This window comes from Pelophylax lessonae, assembly GCF_965119305.1.
Source record: "Pelophylax lessonae genome assembly, chromosome: 6".
NCBI lineage: Eukaryota > Metazoa > Chordata > Amphibia > Anura > Ranidae > Pelophylax > Pelophylax lessonae.
Window position 1 is genome coordinate 255,757,151 of NC_138773.1, and position 25,104 is coordinate 255,782,254.

Here is a 25,104-nt window from a genome sequence, read left to right on the forward strand (position 1 = left end):
TGGCTTCTGTCGGACAGGGTGCCATACACACGGGCCGAATGTTGGCTGTTTTTTTTTTAACCCGTGTGTACAGGGCTTTAAATTTGCCCTTGTAAGTGTATGTATGAATGTGAGTTAGGGACCTTAGATTGTAAGCTCCTTGAGGGCAGGGACTGATGTGCATGTATAATATATATGTAAAAGGCTGCATAAAATTGTGCTATATAAGTACCTGAAATAAATAAAGAAGAAAATTGAAAATTGATCAGTCGGTCATGAGGCAAATCATCAATTTAATAGAGGAAGTCAGCCTTGCATATTACAGCACCTCAGGTTTTGAAACTTCTTATGCCTCGTACACACGTACCGATCGTCGGCCGACCGATCGCCCGTCTTTTGTCCTCGGGCTGTCGCGTCCGCTGAAAAGTGCAAAAGACTGCACACGAATTTTGTCGGCCAACAACAGCCGACTGCAGAAGTGATGTCATGTGATGGTTAACTTTCCATGGGTTTTTTCTTTTCTGAGCATGCCCAGTCTTGCAAATCTGCTGTCTGTCGGCCGAATTCTGTACTGACTGGCAACAATCGGCCGTTCTGGTGTCGGCCTACAAAAATTTTAATGCTTGCACGACAGATTCTGTTCGGCCGAAAGTGCGCTGTCGGCTGTCGGAAGCATCATACTAACAAGCCTACAATCGGCCGATCGGTCGTCGGCCGAATCTTTTTGCACGTGTGTACGGGGCATTAGGTGCTCTGGAATTTCCAAAATCATACAATGGAACGCCTCAGTGCCTGCACCAACATTATGGCACAACCTTACATAATAAACAGCAAGTACAGAGTTGTTTTAGACCCGGTTAACACTGCCACGACTTGTCAGGCGACTTGGTCGCCTGACAAGTCGTTCTCCATTCTGTGCAATGGAACTATTCTAATCAGAGCGACTCAAGTCGCTCCGACTTAGAAAAAGGTTCCTGCACTACTTCGGGCGACATCGGAGCGGATTGCATTGACTTCTATTATAAAAGTCGTGCTGCATGGGGAGGCTAAAAGTCGGGGAGACTTTGAGTCGCCCCAGTGTGAAATGGCTCTTAGTGTTATTCTGTCACCTATAAATAGAGGAAGTGGCCACTTTAGTTGTAAACACACCTACATGGGCAATGGAATGCTCATGGCCATATTTGAAATGCAAAAAATGTTTAAAAAATGCACAATGTCTTTCTCTGGACTATTACCCTGAAAAACAGTATTTTCTTCTTTGACCACTTTCTTGTAACTGGGCAGTTCTTTGGAAAGGGGGTCATCCCATGACATCCCATAGTCCTTGAAGAGTGAAGCCATCCTTTAGTTTTTCAACGGCAAGGCCGAGCTCCTCAGAGAACACCGGTTCACGATCTTGTTGCTGGTAATATTTACAATACAGAGCACAAAAAAAGAGTCCGATTGTTAGACTATTATACTACCATAGGGGTATAAAGGCAGAAAAACAACACAAACCTACCTTGTTTCCATCAGCAAAGTATGCCTGTAAACAGCAAAACAAAGAATAATACATTAAAGACTAAAAAAAAACAGTAAGACACATAATATGAACAAATTAAAATACATTTGTACAATTAGCCTTTTCTGTTTTGAATTTTTGATATAATCATATTATTTAAAGCTTCTGTGAGAGATGGAAATAAAAAAGAATGCAGTTACTATGACAGAATAGGGATTATTAAATTATCTTTATTATCTTTAGCCATTTTTCTAATTTTGGAATAAGAAAGGATTAGAACCCCTGTGATGTTTTTATTGCTGTCTGTGTCCCCACTAGATAGATTCTCCATCTCTGTTTTTCCTGGTGACCATTGACACAAAGTAATAGGACATCAAAACTTTTACAGTTGTCATCAGAACAAGAGGTGAGAAAAAAAATACCAAAGAGGGACAACCTGTTTAGGAGGGGAATATACCTCAGTCTATTGAACTTCTTCTTACGTTCTGCTGCATCTCTGGAAATCATCCCAATGAGACACAGACATCAAAATATAAACTGACGGGGGTTTTCAACCCTTCCATACCCTGGCAAACTTAATAAAAAAAAAAGGGCTATACACTTGCAATCATTTTATTACAGAACAGAAAGTGCTAGCTACATCACTATACAAAAGCTTAAAGCAGTAGTAAAGTCTTTGTTAGGATTTCTACCTACAGGTAAGCTTACAATAAAGCTTACCTGTAGGTAAAATAAATATCTCCTAAACATGCACCGTTTGGAAGATATTCGCTCTATTGGCAGCCGGTGACATCACTGGCGCATGCGCTCTGAAGGAACAGCATACTTGTGCCGTTCCTTCATAGCACTGTGCCGTGGCTGTGACTCCTGCACGAACGCGCAGGAGTTACGTCATTGTGGCTCTGTCATTTAAGCTGCTGGATCCTGCCAACCCGGAAAGAAGACCGGGTGAAGATGGAAGCCCTGTCAACTGTAACAGAGCACCCCTGGAGGGTTCTAAGGTAAGTATTTCATATTGTGCTAGTATACAATGAATACTAGCTCATTATGTAATTGCCTTGCAGGGTTTTTTTTTTTATTTAAATGCTGCGGTTTACTACTGCTTTAATTACCCAAATCGCATTGCGGTCAGCAAGGGTCTTTATTAAAGCTGAACTTCAAGCAAGAAGTTGACATACACATACACATTCCATAATTCTGTACACAGCCAGTTCTTAAATTCTCTAAAACCTCCCTACAGACTACACTACTGTTAAGAAATACAGCTTGGTTCAGAAATGGCCCCAGCTTGTAATTGGACAAAGGAGGGAGCAGCAACCCCCTGGTCCGGTCATCATTCTTCCTTTCATCTTCCATTTCTCAAAAGAAGCCCCAGGCATGGTATTTATACTCAGATTTTGACTTCTGCTCTAAGGCTGGCCATACACAAAAAAGAACAGGTTCCTCCATCCACACAAACACGGTCTGATGGAGAAATAAACCCCCTTCCCCTCTACCAGGATATTGTATTCTGACAGCAGCACCCACCACTGTCAGAATACACTGACCAGTAGCTGCAGCTGCTGATCATCTGAAAAGTTTTCTTACATGTCTCTTGAATAAACGATTTCTGTTCAGCGGAGAAGGCCACACACTGATCAAAATACTGGACTGGATGAAAATTTATCAGCGTGTGGTCAACTTAAGAGCTCTTCACATTGGTGGACTCCGCCTGCTCCGCTGATCTCCGCTGAGCAAGCGTATGACAGGTTTGTGTCTGCTCCGCTGATGCACAGCAGACACAGACACCGCCCGATTTCCTTTATGGGCTGTCTGATGCAAATGGACCACCTGTCATCCAATCTACCAGACAGATCCCCCAACTGTCTGTTTTTAGCGGATAGAATCAGATGTTGGCAGGTGTAAACGGACACGGTCTGTTACATCCACTATTTATATATTTATATTTATTTTCAATGGAAATGTAGTCTTACAACAAAAGCATCGGTGTGTTCATCAGCTTCAATTTCCACATCATCCTGAACGTGTTCTACAGTCAGCTCCTCCAGAGCTTGTGGCTGAAAAACAATAAAACAGTTTTATACTGTAAAACAAATAACAAAATCGTATTCTTGGTATAAGAGTTTATATAATATTAATAAGTCAGTCAGATTATTTGTAACTGATAAATATTTATCTGTTAGAAACATAAAAAGGCAGAAGTAGATGAAGTTACGGTCACAAAGTTTAACAGAATGTCACAATTCAAAATCACAAATTAAAGGGTCAGTCCACCCAAAATTTATATTTTACTTTTTGTTAGATGCTAATGAGTTTAAATGCCTCTAAAAGCAAATTTAGAAAATGTAATACATGGTAGTTCATTTTGTACTGTACATATTTACTCTTTCTGATTTTAACTGGTGATCCTGCCAGCTGGGTGACAACTTTGCTCCTGCATTTTGTTACTGCCAAATAGTATTCACACCCTGCGATGCGCACTTTCAAGAATTAAGCAAAGCAAGCAATACCCATACAGAGGGAGACGTCTAATCAGTGTAAAACACCCTAAAGCTGCACACAGACAGCGACTCTGGGAGGCATGCATTTAAAGCTATGGTGTGCACTTCTATACAGGAAGCAGAGTGCCATAGTCTAACCAATGGGCACTTCTGACAGTGAAAAAGTCTAGTCTGTCTAGAGAAGTGGCTCTTAACCTGGGTTCGATTGAACCCCAGGGGTTCGGTGAGTCAGTCTCGCGGGTTCGGCGGAGGTCACGACACACACCCGACTCATATGATTTCGTGATGACACGCCCCGCTCATTGGCTGCAGGTGATCACGCAACATCGCTTGGCCTATCTGTGCGCAGGGAATTTGGCGCGCCCAGTAGTCGAATCGTAACTGTCGTGATGGTACGTCATGTGATTTCTTTCTTAATATTAATCCCTTCATACTAACTATGTCGAGCAAAAAAAGAAAGTGGTCGGACGAATATGTACAATATGGATTCACATGTATAACGGAACGTGATGGGAGTCAGCGTCCTAACTGCATGATTTGCAATGCCAAGTTGAGCAATTCTAGTCTAGCACCGGCAAAACTAAGAGAACACTTCCTTAAGCTGCATGGAGATGGAAAATACAAGAACACAACGCTCGCTGAATTCAAGGTGAGGAGAGCCAGATAAGATGAAAACGGTTTTGTTCTTTGTTCTTAATGGTTTTGATCTTTAATGGTTTTGTTCATTTTGTGCACCTATGTATATGTATAAATATATACCTAAATATATATTTTTGAATTTGAAAAAATCAATATAATTAATATATATTAATTTTTTGAATTTGAAAAAAATCATATTTTATTGTTCCAATTGAGAAGGGTTCGGTGAATGTGCATATGAAACTTGTGGGGTTCAGTAACTCCAACAAGGTTAAGAACCACTGGTGTAGAGAAAATGTAAAGCCTTAGCTTGCCTTAAAAATAAATAAAAAAATAAAAATCAGCACAAGGTACATTACTTAGATTAGATGTATTCTCTGTGCTGCTATATCCTCCTTTTGCCAAAATCTTCCTCCTAAAATGCACCCCCCCCCCCGTAATCATCTAAGAGCTGATCAAGATGCTCGACTATGCCCACCCCTTCTGCCCAGCTCCCCCATTCACAGAAGCCAATATGAATGAAACACGATCTATGGATGGAGGGGATAGACCTATCATCATACACCCATTCTCCGTTCATAGATCCTGTTTTTTTCATGGAAACTGAACTGTAGTACTGGCTTCTATAAATGGAGCATGAATAGCCCCCCTCTCTCCAAAAAGCACTGGAAAACTGTATATTTAATGCTGAACTCTAGGCAGATATAAAAGACACACATTTACTATATACTTCATTACATTTTTTAAATATAAAAAAATGTAAGTATGTTTATCTTATTTTTGGCTGGAGTTCTGTTTTAACCCTGGTTCCCACCAATGTGGCTTTAAAATCGTGCTACTTCAGAGCGATTTCAAAGCTGCTGATCAGTAAGATTTGGACCTCCGATTTAATTGCGGCTTGTGACTTCATTTAACAGAAGTCAATGCAAGATGCAATAAAGTCGTAAAAGAAGTAGTGCAGGGACCTTTTTTAAAGTTGCTGTGACTTGAGTCGCAACGATTTGAACCGTTCCACCACTGGCAATGGGGTGCGACTTGTCTTGCGATTTTGAACTGTCAAACCGCATGACAAAGCGCACTATGTGAACCAAGGCTTAATGACCAATAATATTGCACAAGAATTTATGTACACATAAAACAAAAAAAAATGAATCTAACAGTTTCCCATATACAGAACAGACTCTGACGGCAAGGTCTCTGCTCTTGGGTTCTCATGCTTGCACATTAGCCATCAGTCATTATGTTTGTGACCGGTCCTAGTCTTAGACTTTATTTTATTTTACATTCTGGACAATGCTGCAGAATGAGTGATATCTCCCTAATGTGGTGGGAACATAGCCAAGAAAACCTATAGCTGGAGTACCCAACATATAGATGGAGGAGGACTCTGCACACCAGACTTCACCTGTAACTGAAATATTTTTGGACTGGCTGACTCTTTAAACAAATAGTGTAACATATCTGTCCTGGAACAAACATGAGTGACACTAATCCATGAGTAACTTGTAGAACTGCACAAAGACATTTTAATTATGACACAGCTAATCTGTTCCACCATCTATATATATTCATGAAAAGCCCTTTAAAATGATTCATAGTACAGCAATGTGCTTCTGTGCCAACAGTTTTACGGAATACACAGAAGCCATCTCGGAACTTAGAGGACAAGGACAGTGACAACTTAAAGCAACTCTGTTGCTAAAACAAAACTTCCAATAAAAGGGTACCCTGCAAAAAATATAGAAAATCGCTCTTTTGCTGCTATAATGAACAGTAATTACCAAAGACTCTTCAGAATCCAACACTTCAGGCATGCCAGCTTTCTCCCTCCAATGTTACTATTGTGCCCTGTGGTAGTTTTTAGGTGGCTTTTTCTTTTCATTACAGTGACATCCGGGGTGTGGGCAAAGGGAGAGGTTTTTACTATCTCTTTACAGGCGATCCTTTTATTCGAAATTTTTAGTGACAGTGTCACCTAAAGTTGAGCTTCAATGTAAAACAGGGACATGCAGTCAGAGGACTATGGCAGAGCCTCACCTGCCATAATCATAAAAAAAAAAATTATCGCTCAGAGGGTCATAGTCAAATCTGGGGGGTAAGTAGCCGAAGTCCTACCCCTCCACTGGTCGAAATGTGGGGCTCCTAGCAGCTAAGGTTCTGAGGATACAGGGCTCCTTGCTCACCTTGTTAGAAGCTACATACAATACAGCGCGGCCAGTTTAAATACAATCTGGCACAAGCTGTTTGCAGCAGACTGAGAGGATGAACTCACAGTGCCTCTGATTTATTGTCAGAGGCACTGAGCTCAATGGAGAGCTTGGAGCCTTGGACCAATGGTAACGCACTATTGGTCCAAGCTGTCCAATAAAAATGCTGCAGTGGAGGCTCTCCTCTCACAGCAATGTCATAGAAGGGGACATGTGTCTATAGGACAAATGCTCCCTTCCAGCCCAGACCTCTTAACTACAAGGAAAAAACATGGGTTTATGGGTATAAGGTTTACCCATAATCCCATGTTTTTCTCACACAGTTAAGAGAGAGAATCTGCTGCTGCTGAAAAGGTACTTTTTTTAATCAAGCAAAATAATATATTATTATGCTATGCTATAACATAATAATTTATTATTTATCTATTTACTGTAAAATTACTGGTTTGAAGTTATAACTTCAAACTTCAGTAATTTGTCCATTAAGCCACCTGCTTTAGTACAGTTTTTGAAAATATAGTAAATTACCTTAAAAAACAATATATAAGAATTTGTATATTACTCACTTATGGTAATTAACCACTTGTCACCCAGGCCAATTCTGACACTTCTCTCCTACATGTACAAATCATCATTTTTTTTGCTAGAAAATTACCCCCAAAAATGATAATTATTTTTAGCAGACACTCTAGGGAATAAAATGGTGGCCATTGCAACTTTTTATGTCACACGGTATTTGCGCAGCAATTTTTTAAACATGTTTTTTTTGGAAAAAAATGTTTCATGAATAAAAAAAGTGAGCCTGATTTTTTTGTATAATGTGAAAGATTTTGCTACACAGAGTAAATAGATACCTAACGTGTTACGCTTTAAAATTGTGCACACTTGTGGAATGGTGCCAAATTTAAGTACTTAAAAATCTTCATAGGCGAAACTTTAAAATTTAGGTTACATTTTTAGAGTTACATAGGAAACTTAGTGCTAGATTTATTGCTCTCGCTCGAACGTTGATGGCTATACCTCACATATGTGGTTTGAACGCCGTTTACATATGCTAAAACAAGTCCTTATGCTGAGGTTTGAGTAAGCGCTGACTTTAGCACGAAACACGTTACCTTTTATGTTCCTGTCATACCTGTGATGTGATTTTAATGCTTCAATAAAGTATATATTCTGGATTTTTGCATGTCTCGAGGTCCTTTTGCTGGTTAAGTTAGTAAACTATGAGAACTATAGAAGGTGCCATATATAATCTATATAATCAGAGAATGGTTCAGGTTCTATTCCTTTATTATATTGAATATATATGGCACTTACATTAATTCTCATAGTTTACTAATTTATCCAACATAAGGGCTTGTTTTAATAAAATCAGGACTGTTGGTAGCTATATAGAGCACAGTGTCATTTGTATTTTTTATTTATGCATTCTGTACCAGCCCTGTACTTGATCAGTGATATCTCAAAAAAGAGCTTATGGCACTTTTCCACTGCAAGTACCGGCTAGGCTCTACTCGGCCCTGCTTGGCCCGGTTTGCTTTTCCACTGCGGTACCGCATGGTATAGTGTCGGAACGGTTCGGTACGGTATTTGCTTTTCCACTAAAGTAGTACTAAAGTTAAGTGGGTGGGATAACAACGGGGTGGGTGTGATTCTCTGACCAATCAGTGGCTAGTAGTGACTGCATGCAAAGGATTGTGGGATATGGTACCAGTTTGGTACCTGTTGGAACCACAATCGAGTAGGTACTGTTTTTTCAGAGCCATACCGTACCGTTCGGTTCCATGCAGTGGAAAAGCAAACCTATACCGTACCGTACCGAACCGTTCCGACCCTATACCATGCGGTACCGCAGTGGAAAAGCACAAAAGCATGCCGAGCCGGTACGGTTCTATGCAGTGGAAAAGCGCCATTACAGGGACAGGGTTTGTAAAAATTTTTGTTACATGAGTAGAACTAGTAGAACTGCAATCACCTACATACCGAGAATCGAATACGTAACTTGTGAATATGTACCCTGTGTGTATCTGGCTCTGATACTAGCCAGTGCCTCACCAGCCACTGATCTCACCACACGCCCCCTCATGTAAAATATCCATTTTGAAAGACATTCTTAGTCCCTGCAAGCATGCAGCTTAGAGCAGAAGTTTATTCTGCTTATATTGTCTCCCGATTTCTTCTTTACACCATTATCATTCCAAATTACATATAAAAAAAGTTCTTCAGACCAAAGTGTTATCAAAAATCCTCAGATAATGTCCACAAATTAAAGAAAACATCTTCACACTCTGTAGTGAAAAGTCACCATCATCATACTAAGAGTTTAACTAAAACATCTTCATTTTTAATTACATACCATGTCTATGTTTTTAGCTAGACAATGCAAGCAGCATACGGCTTGTCGGGGAGGCCAGCAGCATACTGTGCATCAATGAATAAATAATAAACCCTACAGCGCAACAACCAAACTAAACAATAAATGAATGCTAGTATGGAAAAAATAAACAGTGCTAAAAACTTACTCTGGTGTTGCACCTTGCACTATCAAATAATACAAGGGATCAATAACTTTTCCACTAAAATCTTGTGCATAAAAAAATCATGGATCATATGACCCATGAGAACACATAAATGATGAGACTGGTGAAAAACCCATCATAAAAAAGTTAATAAATGAATACATTATGCGGCCAGTGAAAACACATATGTGCTGCAATAAGCTAGTGTAAAGTGCTGGTAGTGCAAATTAGGCTAAATAGATATGTGACCAGTGAAGTCCACTGTGATCCTCCAAGGAGGATACTGCAAGTTTGTGCCAACAATGTTCAATAAAAATAAATAAGCAAGTGTTCAGTGAAAGATAACCTAACACTCCTCCAAAGTGCTGAAGTGGTGAAAAAATTCCCAAAGGTGCTTGTGCCGTGTCCAGTGATCCACTTCCCTAATGTACAAACACTTACCAGAATGTTGTGGACCCCTTAGCCATATAGCTTGTGGATCTACTGAGCTGTACTGGTAAGTGAGGCAAATTGTATATCCTGGGGGTAGTTTCCACAGGCTGAGGCTCATAGGAGCGAATATAACAGCCGATAGATGTCCCTAGAAAGCTGCGTATCGCTTCTCAGTACTCCTCTTAAAAACCCTCAGCCCTGAGCTCAACATGGGCCGATTCTTGTGAAGAGTTATGCAAATATCTAAAAGCCTTGATTGGTGGATGTCAATCAGAAGACGTGGTCAGTCCTTGGCAGGCTGCATTTTCATGCAGATCAGAGGGGGCTTAGACAATTTTTAGCTGGGAGTATAACTAATACTCTGCACACCCGTAAATGTTGCCTAAAAGTGGGCATGGTCAAAAATCTAGATGTTGCTACATGGGGTGTTGCTTGTAATGTGCCATCTTTCTCCCTTTGTTTAGACAAAATAAGGACTAGGGGGTACACTAAACAAATTGTTGGAGTAAATAAATTAGTCTATTCAATAAACAGTGTATTCCATGAGCTATAAAACACATTGCTCCTGTTTAAGGCCTCCATCTTCCCCTCTGACAGAACAGCGATCTGTCTTGTTTACATAGGCAGACCGTCGTTCTGCTTTTCTCTGTAATGTTCGCTGGGTGCCAGTGAACATCGGGTCCATCAATGCGTACCAGGAAAACCCAGTCAGCAGCAACTCCAACCAGCCCCCTTAAGAGCATGTGGCAACAGCCAGCTCATAACCTCCCCCGGGGGCTGCCTATCCCAAAACCCTCCAGGAACAGAGGAGGGACAGCAGATCGCCGCCATTACTCGTTAAAAAAAAAAAATGACAAAAATCTTTCCCTTAGTTAGTAAACGCAATAACTTTTGCGCAAACCAATCAAAATCAGAAAACAAATTGGCCTAAAATGTTAAAAAATTTTGATTTTTACATTTTTTTGGGGGAATTTCATATAAAAAAAAGTGAAAATATTGTTATTTTTGCAAAATTGTCGCTCTTTTTTTGTTTATAGCGCATGATCAAAAAAAAATAAAAAATCGCACAGGTGATCAAATACCACCAAAAGAAAGCTCTGTTTGTGGGAAAAAAAGGACGTCAAATTCATTTGGGTACAGCGTCGCATGACCGCGCATATGTCCGTTAAAGTCACGCAGTGCCGAATCGCAAAATAGGCCCTGGTCAGGAAGGGGGTAAAATCTTCCAGGGCTTAAGTGGTTAAAGAGTATATTTATTAATGTAGTATTAAGTTAGTGACTGCTTGCATTTCTATTAACTATTTTAAAAAAAAATATTCAAAAAGTATCGCAAAGTATCGCATTTGTTGTGAATTTCTGAAAAAGGTTATTAGGCTCGGCAAATTCCAAAAATGAATACAGAAGTCTAGCTTTGTAGAAATGGGAATGTGTAGGCATTGCAGTGAACTGGTAACAAAGTCCATTGGAACCCCAACCAGCATACATTACTTCTGTACATTGTGCTCCAGTCTCAGTGCAAGTCCCTCACTGGAGGACAGCACCCGTAAGCAAAAGATTCCTCCCAACACAGAAGTCAACCAGTAAGGGATTCAAAGGGCCCCTTTACCAGTTAATATCACAGCAAAAGGCTGCCTTGAGGATTGGTAAAATCAGGGCAAACCAATCTAGTCATCACTGGTGCCAATAATTCAACTCTCAGCCCCAACCAGGGAGATCCAATGTCTCTACTGTTCCCCTAGTCACCCCAGATTTTCTAGTCATAGAAGAGACTACAACAGCAGCAGTGTCTTGGTAGCCGAACACTGCATGCCAGCTATCAGGAGTGTCACTGGCATCTGCTACCTGGGCACAATCCCACAATCATTGGTGAAATGCTGGAGCAGCTTCACAGACTACTACACAATCCTCCTTGGTCACAGCACCTGACCTTACATAGGGCGTGCTCATGTAGCCCTGAATGAAGACTGTTGGTAAAAGCAGGGAGAGGAGCCCTGGATCAGGGGAATTGTTGAGAAAAAAGAGAATTATATCATTATAAGCAACTCCTAGAAACATGTTCATTATGCCGTGAAATTCTACAGCAGCACTGTCACCTGTCACCCTGTGTATAGGATTTTATTAGATGGACAAGGAGTTTTAAACGGGCTTTAAAGTGATATTAGAGCCAATTTCTTGTAAAATGAGCTGCTGATACAAGAACTTACATGTTCTTGCTGGTTTTTCTGTTGTTTTTTTGTCTCCTCTGTTGTTGTTCCTCATACTGTTCCCTCGCCAAGGATGTCTAAATTCAGGTATGTGGGTGCCCCCTGTGCCTGCCAGGACCAATGGAGTCTCTCCAAAATCTTCACAATGTGCACACTTCTGTTCTAAACTCCAACTTACATGCAGCCAATCACAGCACCGCGCACACACACACACGCAGTGACAGAGACACAAAGCAAAGCCTCCCCTCCTCCCCCCACATCAGTGATTGACAGCAAGAGCATGTAAGCCCTGCTATCAGCATCTCAATGAAAAATGATTTAATATGATTTTAGGTAGAAGAAAAACAAATTTAAAGGACAACTCCAGCCACGGAGCTTTATCTCAATTCCTAAGGCAGAAACGTGACCTCTTGTAATGGGGGTGTAAAATGGGGTGTAAAATATTGTGCTTTTGTTTATAATTCATTGGTTAGTTGCCTGGATACAACTGTCAGCCTCAAACTTCTGGTGCCGCATGTATGAAAGCCATTTCCCTTAACTTCTGTTACAAAAATATAGAAAAAAATGTCACATTATAAACACTCCCAAAATTAAACCTATTGGAAAGTTCCCTGGAGGATAAATTTGCATTGTGTGCTATGGCTAGATATCATAAATAAACCCATAACACAATAAGACCCCGTTCACACTGGGGCGACCTGTCAGGCGACCTGGTCGCCTGACAGGTCGCTTGCCATAGAGAAGCTGTGGACCCGTTCTAATAGGAGCGACACAAGTCGCTCCGACTTAGAAAAAGGGTCCGGAGCTTCTTTGGGGCGACCTGGAGCGACCTGCATTGACTTCAATGTTATGAAGTCCGTGCCGGCCGCTCCGAGGTCGTGGTGCGAGCTGCGCGCCGCGACCTGTGAGGTCGCCCCGGCAAGTCGGATCGCCCCAGTGTGAATGGGGTCTAAATCTCCCCAAAAATCCCACAAATATTAGTAGTTAGCGGCACTTAACTACCGCAAAAAGGAAAAAAACAAAAAAACACACAATAATCCCAACATATTTGGTATTCAGTGGTATTTTTGAAAACCCTCAACCCCCCACCATTAGTGGTCAGTGACACTTTAACGCCCCCCATAAAATCACATATCATTGATGGATTCATTTTTCAACACATTTTTATTTTTTTGCTTTGTATAGTAAAAATAGAAAAACCCAGTGATTATGAAAAAACACCAAAAGAAAGCTCTGTTTATCTAAAAAATGGTATAAAATTAATTTGGTTACAATCATGAGTAATTGTCAGTCAAACTATATGATAGTATTGAGGCACGAGTGGCTCACTGCACTGTGCTTGGCTCAGAACTGGTTTATACTGGACTGTGCAGCTGTGGTGGCAGCACTTGTGAGGAGGAGAGAGACTTAGAAGACGCTGCACAGCTTCTTTCCAGCGATTTCCTGCGATATCTGCGATTTTCAGCTTACTATTGGCTGTTGTGAATATTATTCACATATATACATCGATATAGTTGATCTATATATCTACCTTTATACCATCAGGCATCTTTAATACCATCAGGATGCCACGACGGGCTGCAACAAGGCGTTCACGGCGCAACTTCCAGGAGGACAGGCCAGCAGGTAGGTCAATCACAACATAATCAAACTATTTTCAACCCTTAATCAATAATATTTGTCTTTTGGTTTTATTTAGGTTGTTTAGTGGTTAGATGTTTAAACACCCCCCCCCCCCCCCGTACCCAAAAGACAGCAATAATTAGCGGTATGGTGGAAATTTGGGTAAAATGTTTTGGAATAATGAAGTGTGGGTAGAATTTCATATATATAGTGTATTTCCCTCCGATTACCTTGCTTATCCTGTCATTAGATGCACAATTTCTCCATTTTCTGTGGCTGGCTGGGCTGTCTTAGAAAAGTGACAGTTTGAATAACAGAAAATCCCAGTCTCAGCTGATTGGTCAGAGCAGTTGTCAATCAACCAGCACTCTGTACTCAGGCAGCATTTTTCTTTTTTTTTTTTAAACTCAGTTTATCAATATACATTTAATTACTTCTATAAATATAATACCTTTACACACAATAAATGTCCCTAGATGTATTATACAGCAGTGGTCCTCAACCCTGGCCTACAGGGCCCACTAACAGGCCAGATTTGCAAGATAACTGAAATACATCCCAGGTGATATCATTTGCTGCTCAGTGATTGCAGTACTCTAGTCTGCATCTACCCAATGTAATACCTAAAATCTGGCCTGTTAGTGGGCCCTGTAGGCCAGGGTTGAGGACCACTGTACAGGCCAGGATGATGCTGTCATTGGACTGATACATGAATGTGTCTATTCACTCCTAAATTATCTCCAGTTTTCAGGATGACCTCTGAGATAGTCAGCTATGACGCTTCAATATTTCTTCCAAATCAGACACTTGCCCTAGACATTTAAAGTTTTAAAATCTGAATGTGTTATGTGATAGGAAAGGTTAAAAAACTCCAATCATTAACCTTACTTATTACTCCTGCACTGCAAGATGAATGAATATCCACTTGAAGACCAAGCCTTTTTAGGCACTTTTTGTTTAAATCAGTATTGTTTCTAGAAAATTACATATAATCCCCAAACATTATATATATATATATATATATATATATATATATATATATATATATATATTTTTTTTTTTTTTTAGAAAACCCTAAGCAATAAAATAGTGATTGTTGCAATTTTTTATGTCACACGGTATTCGCGCATCAGTTTTCTAAACAATTATTTTTGGGGAAAAATACAATTTAATGAATTAAAAAAAAAAATAAACGACACACAATATATACCCCAAAGTGCAAGAAATATTGCTTTTGCTCTAACATTCGCAGCGATACATCATGTGTGATGCAAACACCGTTTACATATAAAAATGTATATTAATCCTGCGAGCTACTTACTCCAATAAACAGACGAGCTAAGCTGCTGGCACTGATCACAATCCCATTTATGTGCTAAATTAACTCAACATACACTGTAATGTCGCGTCAATAGTGCTCTATATAATAAATAGTGTCAAAACCTCTTTGTTCGAAAATATACATATAGTTGGTGCTAATTACACTTGATTGCAAGTGTCAAATGTCCTAATAAGCCAAACCATATATTACAAATATATCCAATATAATCAAACTAAACCAAGAGTGACTGCAATCTAACAAAAATATAGTTCAATCCAAAAAATATATATTTGTTTGGGCAATCCCCAAAAATTAATAAATCATAAATATCCATGCAAACATAAAAATATATGCAAATTTCTCCAAGTGATGATCCACAAACGGTGCTGGTCCACCACTCAACTTCTTTGCCGTGCACAAAAAATCGTGTGTCACCTCAGAGTGCTCCCCCCACCAGGAATAATCTCACCACCACAATCAAGTAGGGTCAGAAATAGTCTTTTAGCCTAACTAGGGCTACATCCAGCTCCTCCAACCTTCTCCTCTGTTATCTCCTTATAAAGGGATCATGGCATCCAGAGATCATGTATATAAAGATAAAAAGGACAATAGTGCTTATATCCTTCTAAAACCGATTTATTGAAAAACATACTCAGGGTATTCACTTTTATCTGGTGCTTCCAGCGTACCAGACTAATACAGGCATATATACTCAGTTTCTGGGAAGATTCTGTTGTGCTCATAAAAAACACAAGCCTTGCAGATGCTCTCCGGCATCCATCTCCATGCTGGTTCCTGGTGTCGGCACCGTCCTGGCCCCTCCCCTACGCATGTCGACACAGGGTCACGTGTCTTCCTCAGGGGAAAATTAGGGGGGGAATACAGAATTCTTCCCTGAGGAAGACACGTGACCCTGTGTCGATACATGTAGGGGAGGGGCCAGGATGGTGACAACACCAGGAACCATCGTGGAGCTGGATGCCGGAGAGTGTCTGTAAGGCTTGTGTTTTTTATGAGAGCAACAGAATCTTTCCAGAAACTGAGTATATATGCCTGTATTAGTCTGGTGCACTGGAAGGACCAGATAAAAGTGAGTACCCTCTACCTTGAGTATGTTTTTTCAATAGATCGGTTTTAGAAGGATATAAGCACTATTAGTCTTTTTATCTTTATATACATGATCTCTGAATGCCATGATCCCTTTATAAGGAGATAACAAAGGAGAAGGTTGGAGGAGCTGGATGTAGCCCTTGTTAGGCTAAAAGGCTATTTCTGTCCTTACTTGATTGTGGTGGTCACACAACCCTAGGTGAGATTATTCCTGGTGGGGGGGGGGCACTCTGAGGTGACACAAGATTTTTTTGTGTATGGGAAAGAAGTTGAGTGGTGGACAAGCACCATTTGTGGATCATCACTTGGAGAAATTTGCATATATTTTTATGTTTGCATGGACATTTATGATATAAGAATGTTTTGGGGATTGCACAAACAAATATATATTTTTTGGATTGCAATATATTTTTGTTAGCTTTCACTCACTCTTGGTTTAGTTTGATTACATTGAATATATTTGTGATATATGGTTTGGCTTATTATGACATTTGACACTTGCAATAATGCATAATTAGCACCAACTATATCTATATTTTCGAACAAAGAGGTTTTGACACTATATATCAGTATATATATATAAGTATAAGTATATATACATATAGTAAGTATAAATATATATACACCATATAAGTGTCACAATCAAAACAAGTAATATCCAAATGACCAATTGCTTCTCAAGTGGGGCTTCAATCCAGGCAGCTCCACCCAAAACTGAAGATACGCCACAATACTCAACCACAATGGTAACTTCACTCCTAACAGAAACACCAGTTCACCTGGTTACACAGGACCTAGTTGGCTATAGGTCCTAACAGCACTTTTTCCCATCAAGGGATAAAGATAATACCAGGTCCAGGCAAGTCTAGAAGCGCTCTTTTTCCTCCTGAAGGTAGCAAACACTTATGGCTTTACCTCCCCGGATGATACAAATCAGAGAGAACTCATAGTGCTTCCTGTAACTCCATCATTTATTACAACTTATATTGAAAGCACTCACATTGTATTTGTGGCAAGGCTTCAATAAAAGCATTGCCATGTGGTTTTTATATGGTTGCTGACTGCTCAACGCCCCTTTGCAAGGAATCCTTCAGAGATCCCGTCCGCAGTGTCACCCTATATGGTATGTTGCTGTGACCTTCTCGCAGCACGGCAATGCTTTTGTTTTGAAGTTCATACTGGTTTTATATAACATGAGTGCTTTAAATATAAGTTTTAATAAATTATTACAGGAAGCACTCTCGGATTTGTATCATCTGGGGAGGGAAAACCACAAGTGTTTGCTTCCTTTGGGAGAACAAAGGTGCTTCCAGACCTCTTCTAGACTTGCCTGGAACTGGTATTATCTTTAACCCTTGTTGGGAAAAAAACGCTGTTAACCACTTAAGCCCCGGAAGATTTTACCCCCATTCTGACCAGGGGGTATTTTGCGATTCGGCACTGTGTGATTTTAACGGACAATTGCGCGGTCGTGCGACGCCGTACCTAAACAAATTTGGCGTCCTTTTTTTCCCACAAACAGAGCTTTCTTTTGGTGGTATTTGATCACCTGTGCGATTTTTTGATCACGCGCTATAAACAAAAAAAGAGCGTCAATTTTGCAAAAATAGCAATATTTTTCACATTTTTTTATATGAAATTCCCCCCAAAAAAAATGTAAAAATCAAAATTTTTTAACATTTTCGGCCAATTTGTTTTATGCTACCTATGTTTGGTAAAAAAAAATTGCAAAAAGCGTATTTTGATTGGTTTGCGCAAAAGTTATCGCGTTTACTAACAAAGGGAAAGATTTTTGTCATTTTTGTTGTTTTTTTTTTTAACGCGTAATGGCGGCGATCTGCAATTTTTTTTGCGGTACTGCGACATTGGGGCGGACAGATCGGACCCTTGACTGACATTTGTGACACTTTTGGGGTTACCAGTGACATTTCTACAGTAATCAGTGCTATACATATGCACTGTTACTGTAAAAATACACTGGTAGTGAAGGGGTTAACTTTATTTGGGAGGGAGGGGCTGTGTGTATCCCTAGGGGCGTGCTTTCTACTGTGATTGGCTGTGGCTTGAGCTGTTAAGAACACTGATCAACGGATCTACATACTAGATCCGTGTGATCAGTGTCTTTACAGCGAGGAGAAGGACAGGTGGCTTGTTTACACAAGCTGCCTGACATTCTCCCTCTCCCCCGCCGATCGCCGAGTGACCGGTGGACATCGGGTCCGCTGGTCACACGCGCGGGGGGGGGTCCGTGACCACGCGGGAGCGCGCCTCCGGGGGCGCGCGGGAGCTCCCTAGACCCTCACAAGCTAGTGACGTAGCCCTACGTCACTTTGCCTGTGAGGGGCTGACTGCCGACGTAGATCGGCGTTAGGCAGTCGGCAAGTGGTTAAATACCTTTAAGCAACTAGGTCCCATGTAACCAGGGGAGAGCACAACTAGCATTTCTGTTGGGAGTGGGGTTAACATTGTAATGGAGCACTGTGGTGTATCTCCAGTTTTGGGTGAAGTTGCATGGATTGAAGCCGAACTTGAGAAGCACACTGTCATTTGGATCTTATGTGCTTGGAATATCACACTTATATGGGATATTTATAAACGAGGTCAGTTTCGACTGGAGCAACTAGGAAACCCCACTGAAACATTGAATATTCCCAGGGACCTCAATGTGTTTTGAATGTGACACCTATAATGGATGCTTATAATATTTATAATGCTTTCAGTTTTCAGTTGAGCAGCGTAGATAGAAAACCCACCTGAGAAGTATTTTATCATTTGGGTTTTATGTGTTTTGAATGTCACACTTGTATGGAATGTTTATAATGTCTTAAATTTTGGGTGGAGTGACTGAGAATCTTTTCAATTTTTGGTGGAGCAACTGAGAATCATGAATGAAAAGCTGAATATTCACATGAATTGATATCTATATGTACTGCCTATTTACACACTGTTAGTGGGATGTATTAGATCTATATTGCTGCACTAAATTGTTTATTGTCCATTTTAATTAAACTCCAGTCATTGTTATTACAGGCCAAGAATCTCCTATAGCGCACAGGACCCGCTCCAGAGCACAGCTTCAAGAGAGACAACAGAACGTCAGATCCTCTCACAGAAGTCGCTCTCCGAGAGATCCAGCACTGCAGAGGCCAGCAGTAAGTGAACAGCCCATTTGCACCATCTGCCTGGAGGACATGAGAGAGGAAACTACAATGCTGCCGTGCGCCCACCAGTTCCACACTGGATGCATTGGCCAGTGGAGGGAGCAGAGTTCTACTTGTCCCCTTTGCCGAGCCATTATTCCTCAGCCCAATCATCGGAGGATCCACGACTGGGAGATACCTTACCTAAGTCTTGAAGAATTTATTGCTCTTCAGTTTTTCTTTGAGATAGATGAGAATGGTTTTGAACACATGGTGCTCTATGTCTAACTGACCTGCTTTTTTTCAACAGAGCCGGAAAAAGTATCTGCTGAGACGGCGAAGAAGAGGGTGAAACAATACCACCGACACGTGCCAGCCTGCTCCCACTCCACTTTCCCTGGGAGACTGATGTAAATATGTATATAATTTGTTTTAGTAAATAAGTATATTTAACCCTTTTACCCTTTAAAAAGTAAAAAACAAAAAAACCCCCAAAAAAAAAAACAAAAAAAAAAAAAATATATATATATATATATACTGTAGTAGTGTAGTGAGTGTAGTGTTGTGTCGAGAATTATAGTGCAGTGTTGTGTCGAGTAGTGTCATGTAAAGTACTGTAGTGTATAGTACAGTAGAGTAGTGCAGAGTAATGATGCATAGTGTAGAGTACAGTAGTGTAATATAGTGTTGAGTAGAGTAGTGCAGTGTTGTGCAGAGCAGTACAGTATAGTGTAGTTTAGTGCACTGTACTGTAGAGAAGTGTACAGTTGTGATGTGCAGAGTAGTGCTATGTAGTGGAGTGTAGAGTAGTATAAAGTAGAGCAGTGTATAGTTGTTTAGTGTTGCATAGTGTAGAATAGTGTAGTGTCGTGTAGTATCTTTCACAGTAGTGTTGAATAGAGTGGTTGTCATGTAGAGTAGTGTAGAGCAGTGAAGTGTAGCGATGTGTAGAGTAGTCCAAATTAGTGTAGATTAATGTGGTGTTGCGTTGTATTAAGTCGTGCAGTGTAGGGATGTGTAGTTAGTGTACCACAGTGTAGAGTAGTGCAGCATAGTGAGTGTAGTGTAGTGTAAAATAGTGTCATGTTGTGTAGAGTAGAATAGATTAATGTGTTACATAGAGTAATGTTGTGTAGAGTAGTGTGGTGTAGAGTAGTGCAGTGTAGCGATAAGTAGTGTAGTTAAGTGCTGTGTAGTGTATAGTAGAGTACTGTAATGTAGTGTAATGATGTGTAGTGTAAAGTAAGAGTACTGTAGTGTAGTGTCGTGATGTGTAGAGTATAGTAGAATAGTGTAGTGTAGAGTAGTATAGTTTAGAGAAAAGTAGAGTAGTGTAGTGTAGCTAGTGTAGTGTAGTGTAGGGCCTGGCCAGAGAGGGATTACTTTGACGCAGTTGGCCAGCTTAAACATACATTGCAATGTATGTGAACTAAAAATCCCTGTTTTCATGCAAAGTTTGCTAGAAAGAATGTATAGCAATGTGCAGAGGGTTCATTCAGAATTTTTATTGTTAACATGTAGTCATACCCTTTTAGTACCTGATGGGTGTACAGTAGAAGCTATTTGGATTTGAGCACAGGTATATCGTATTTACATTGCATAGTACAAATCAGTGACCATACCTAAACCTGTAGCTTCACCCACAGTCTGTGTCTATTTGCCCCATACTGGCACTATATCCACTGAAGTATGCTAGCGGTGAGTACTTTGCATTTTGTAGAGTAGGGCCTCACCAGAAAGATTACTTTGACGCAATTGGCCAGCCTAAACATGCATTGCAATGTATGTGAACTAAAAATCCCTGTTTTTATGCAAAGTTTGCTAGAAAAGGTGTATAGCAGCGTGCAGAGGGTTCATTCAGAATTTTTTGTATTAAACTGTGGTCACACCCCTTTAGTACCTGATAGGTTATATATATGTATAAGCTATTTGGATTTTAGCACAGGTAGATCATATTTCTATGGAAAATTTATGGTACCAAAGTTTGTCATCATTTTGTGGACACGCACCAATTTAAAGCCTGAAATGTTGGGTATCAATGTACCCCATGTAAACTCATCTTTTTATATTTAAAAAGGAAAAAGGGTGGGGGGCGTGGCCTGAAGCGGCATGCGGTAGGACGCACTACCCACTACCACCAGATTTGCCTGCCTGATGGCGGAATTCAATCTTATTGACTCCTGGCGAGTCAAATACCCCACCCTTAGGGCCTGGGCCTTCTCATGCCACTCCTCTGCCCATGGCTCTATGTCCCACATAGATCTCATTCTTATCTCCCCTTCCTTCCCCCCCAGATTACTAGACGCAGGCTTCCATGCTCGTGGCCTCTCTGACCACAGGCCCTATTGGATCTCTGTAAGCCTTCGGAATGACCGAGCCAGGCCCGCGGGTGGTGGTTGAACCCCTTTTGGCTCTCTCTGATTCCTGAGAAGAGGAATATAGCCGATGACTGGCAACACTTTTTTACCAAAAATGCCAGCTCGGCCTCCCTTCTTGTGGTATGGGAGATTTTCAAATTACATGCCAGAGCGACCCTGACCTCCACCATAAATGCCATTAAATCTGAGTCCGCACTTGCGTATACGCAAGCCACACAGGCTCTTGCCTCGGCGAAGGAGGCCTTTTTGGCTGACCCGACCTCCCCTGGGGCAGATCAATTGAAGCTTCTCACTAGAGTGATAGAACAACTAGACTATGAAAAGGCACGTAGGTCCCTCTTTTTTCAGAAACAAAAATTATATGAACATGGTGAGCGGGCGGGTAGATTGATGGCCTATCTAGTTCACAGTAATGACAGACCCCCGGTCGTGATTACTCTTCACCCTGCTGACTGTGCCAATGTTTCGAATCCGGTCGAGGTTGCGGAATGTTTCCACGGCTTCTTCTGAGACCTCTACACCTCCGTTGCCCCGGACGATGACTCCCCAATCCTGCCCTGCCTGTCCCCGGACGTGCTCCCTCAATTGACTGCGGAACAATTTACCTTGTTGGAGGCCCTCCGACGCACAATGAAATAGTTGAGGCAATTGCTACGTTTCCCAGATCCAAGTCTCCCGGCTTGGATGGTCTGCCCATCGAATTTTATTCCACGTACTCAAAGTCTTGGTACCACACCTTTTGACCATGTTCGAAACAGCCTTTGACACCTCTTCCTTGCCCCCTTCCATGCGAGAGGCTCTAATAGTACTTATACCCAAACCCGGCAAAGATCCTCACCTTCCAGCCTCTTACCGCCCCATATCCCTTTTACAGGTAGATGTCAAAATCCTGGCCAAAGTACTCTCAATCAGACTCAATAAAGTTATACTTTCCCTGATTCACCCAGATCAGTCGGGTTTCATGCCAGGCAGAAACACCTCATTCAATCTGCGACGCCTCTTTATGAACTTGCAAGCGCAACACAGTAACTCTGGCTCTAGAGTCGTGGTGTCCTTGGATACAGCTAAGGCATTCGACTCTGTTGAGTGGAAATTCCTCTGGCGCTGCCTCGAGGGCTATGGTTTTCGGACCAAATTGTATTCAGTGGGTTTGCGTCCTCTACCAGGCCCCGGTAGCCAGGGTTTTAGCTAACGGCTGCACCTTGGCGGTGTTCCCTCTTACTCGGGGGACCAGGCAGGGCTGCCCTTTGTCCCCTCTCCTGTATGCCCTGGTTGCCGAGCCCCTGGCGATTGCTATTAGGATGCACCCCGATATCCGGGGCCTAAGAGCTGGTGCCTTAGAGGAGAAAATAGGTATGTACGCGGATGATACTCTGCTGTACTTGTCTGACCCGGGTGAATCCCTTCATGTAGCACTATCCCTCATCGAGCATTTCGGCCGTTATTCAGGACTGACGATTAACTGGGACAAATCCCAAATCTTACCGATAGACGATATCCCTCCCCGTCCCGTGGACCCGCGATTCCCCCTTTAGGTGGTGGAGCGCATCAAGTATCTGGGGATCCAGGTTACTAACTCTCCAAAAAATTATCTGCCCGATAATCTCCAACCCCTCTTTACCTTACTCAAGTCTAAAACTCAAACTTGGGCACGTCTTCCATTGGGGGTACGAGGCAGGATCAACTTAGTTAAAATGGTTCTACTGCCCAAATTGCTGTATATATTTTGGCATTCCCCGATCTACCTCCCCCTTAAATACTTCCTACAATTCGACTCCATCCTCAAACCCTTCATATGGGGCTCCAGCCGACACAAATTTGCCTGGAGGAGACGGAAAAACCCCACAGATCTGGGTGGCCTAGCGCTCCCCGACTTCAACATGTACTATATGGTGTCACAATTATCCAATTTTTTCCACCTCCACAAATCAGACAGGGAAAGGTTCCTGGCCCTTCTAGCTCCGCCCTGGGCCCAGGCGGGCGCTGACCCCTTATCCCTGATCCTAACGGGAGTCAGGGGTTCTGAACCCGGGGGAGACAAGGCGGGTATGCTGTACCACTACAGACGTCTCTGGGATGTTGTGTCCACTAAGCTGGACCTCCCTTTACTACATGACCATACACCGCTTTGGCACAATGCTCATCTCCCCAAATTGGCATCTATTCCTGACGCGTATGCCTGGGCCAGGTACGGAATACATTTCCTCGCCCAAATATCATCTGGAGGTGCCCTTAAAACTTTCGAGGCCCTAAAACAACAGTTTAACCTTCCCGATCACATGTTCTTTAGGTATCTTCAGGTTCGACATGCTTTCTCCTCTCAATTTCCTCAATCCTTACAGGCCATAGCTCCGCTCTCCATGATAGAGGTACTCAGGGGATCCGAACCTAAACAACTAATCTCACACCTTTATAACGCGCTCATTCTTCCTGCCTCCACGGTACTAGCATATGCTATTAAAACTAAGTGGGAGGGTGATGTGGGACCTTCGGAGGATGAGGAGTGGGAAGATGCTCTCGATAACTGTAAGTTAGTATCCCCGAAACTATCGGACCGCCTAACTCAGCTGTATGTGCTTCATAGGGCCTACTTGACCCCCATCATGAAAGCTAAATACCAGACTGATGCTTCCCCGGGTGTCCTATGTGTGGGATGGAGCAGGGTACGTTTTTCCACCTTCTTTGGAGTTGCCCTGAACTCCAAGTATACTGGAAGCAGGTTGTGAAATTGCTTCATGACGCCATGGGCTCCCCCCTAACGCTGGCCCCGAAGCCATGCCTTCTCAGAATATTTCCGGATGTCAGTATTGATAAATCCACCACTCATTTTCTACACGAGACTTTATTTCTCGCCAGAAAATGCATTGCACAACAATGGATGCGGACCACCCCCCCGTCCTTCCAAGACTGGCTTTGGGCAGTCAACTCTGCCTTACCCTACAAAAAACTTTACGCAAAACCACTGGACAGAGCAGAAAAGTATGACAGGTTTGTTATTTAAAAAAAATAAAATAAATAACTTTAGTGAATTTTCATGAAATTTTGCGCTCGATCAACCATTGTGCAAATGGTGTGTGACATAAAAAAATGTAACCAACCACAATTATATTTTCCAGGGTGTCTGATTTCAGATAATATATAATGTTTGGGGGGTTCTAAATAATCTTCAGGCATAAAATTATTTTTTAAATGTGTGTGAAAAATTGGCTCTGGCTGCAAAAGGTTTAAAAGTATGACATTGTAATTAGGGAGGACCTCAGTGTCCAGTTCTGTCCTTACCCACCACTGACTTCACCCAGTCCATTCACTTTCATGGTTGGGAAGCCTTAACTACATAAGCAAATGGGCAGGGAACGAAGCCTTACATCATTGCTTAAATATGGCCACATGGACACAGTCAGATTTCAGCAATGATGTCACTTTTCCTGCCCCCTTGTTTATGTAGTCATGGACACCTTGGGGAGCCATCATTTGCTAGTATTACTGTCAGGGGTAAGTCATGTGTGGCTGGTCGTCTTTTTTTTTTTGGTGCATTCACACTGGCAGACAT

At 41.6% G+C, this 25,104-nt stretch overlaps 1 protein-coding gene across 1 annotated transcript in view; it reads right to left on the reverse strand.

Moving 5' to 3' along the window:
* Window positions 1–1,183: 1,183 nt before the first annotated feature.
* The window catches only part of BBS5 (Bardet-Biedl syndrome 5), a 55,843-nt gene continuing 31,922 nt past the window's right edge, over window positions 1,184–25,104 (reverse strand). Inside the window, exons 10-12 of the mRNA XM_082260586.1 lie at window positions 3,454–3,537; window positions 1,481–1,504; window positions 1,184–1,381 (exon numbers count right to left, since the gene is read on the reverse strand). Coding sequence (XP_082116712.1) covers window positions 1,280–1,381; window positions 1,481–1,504; window positions 3,454–3,537 — 210 coding nt within the window. The 3' untranslated portion in view covers window positions 1,184–1,279. The remainder of the gene's footprint in view (window positions 1,382–1,480; window positions 1,505–3,453; window positions 3,538–25,104) is intronic.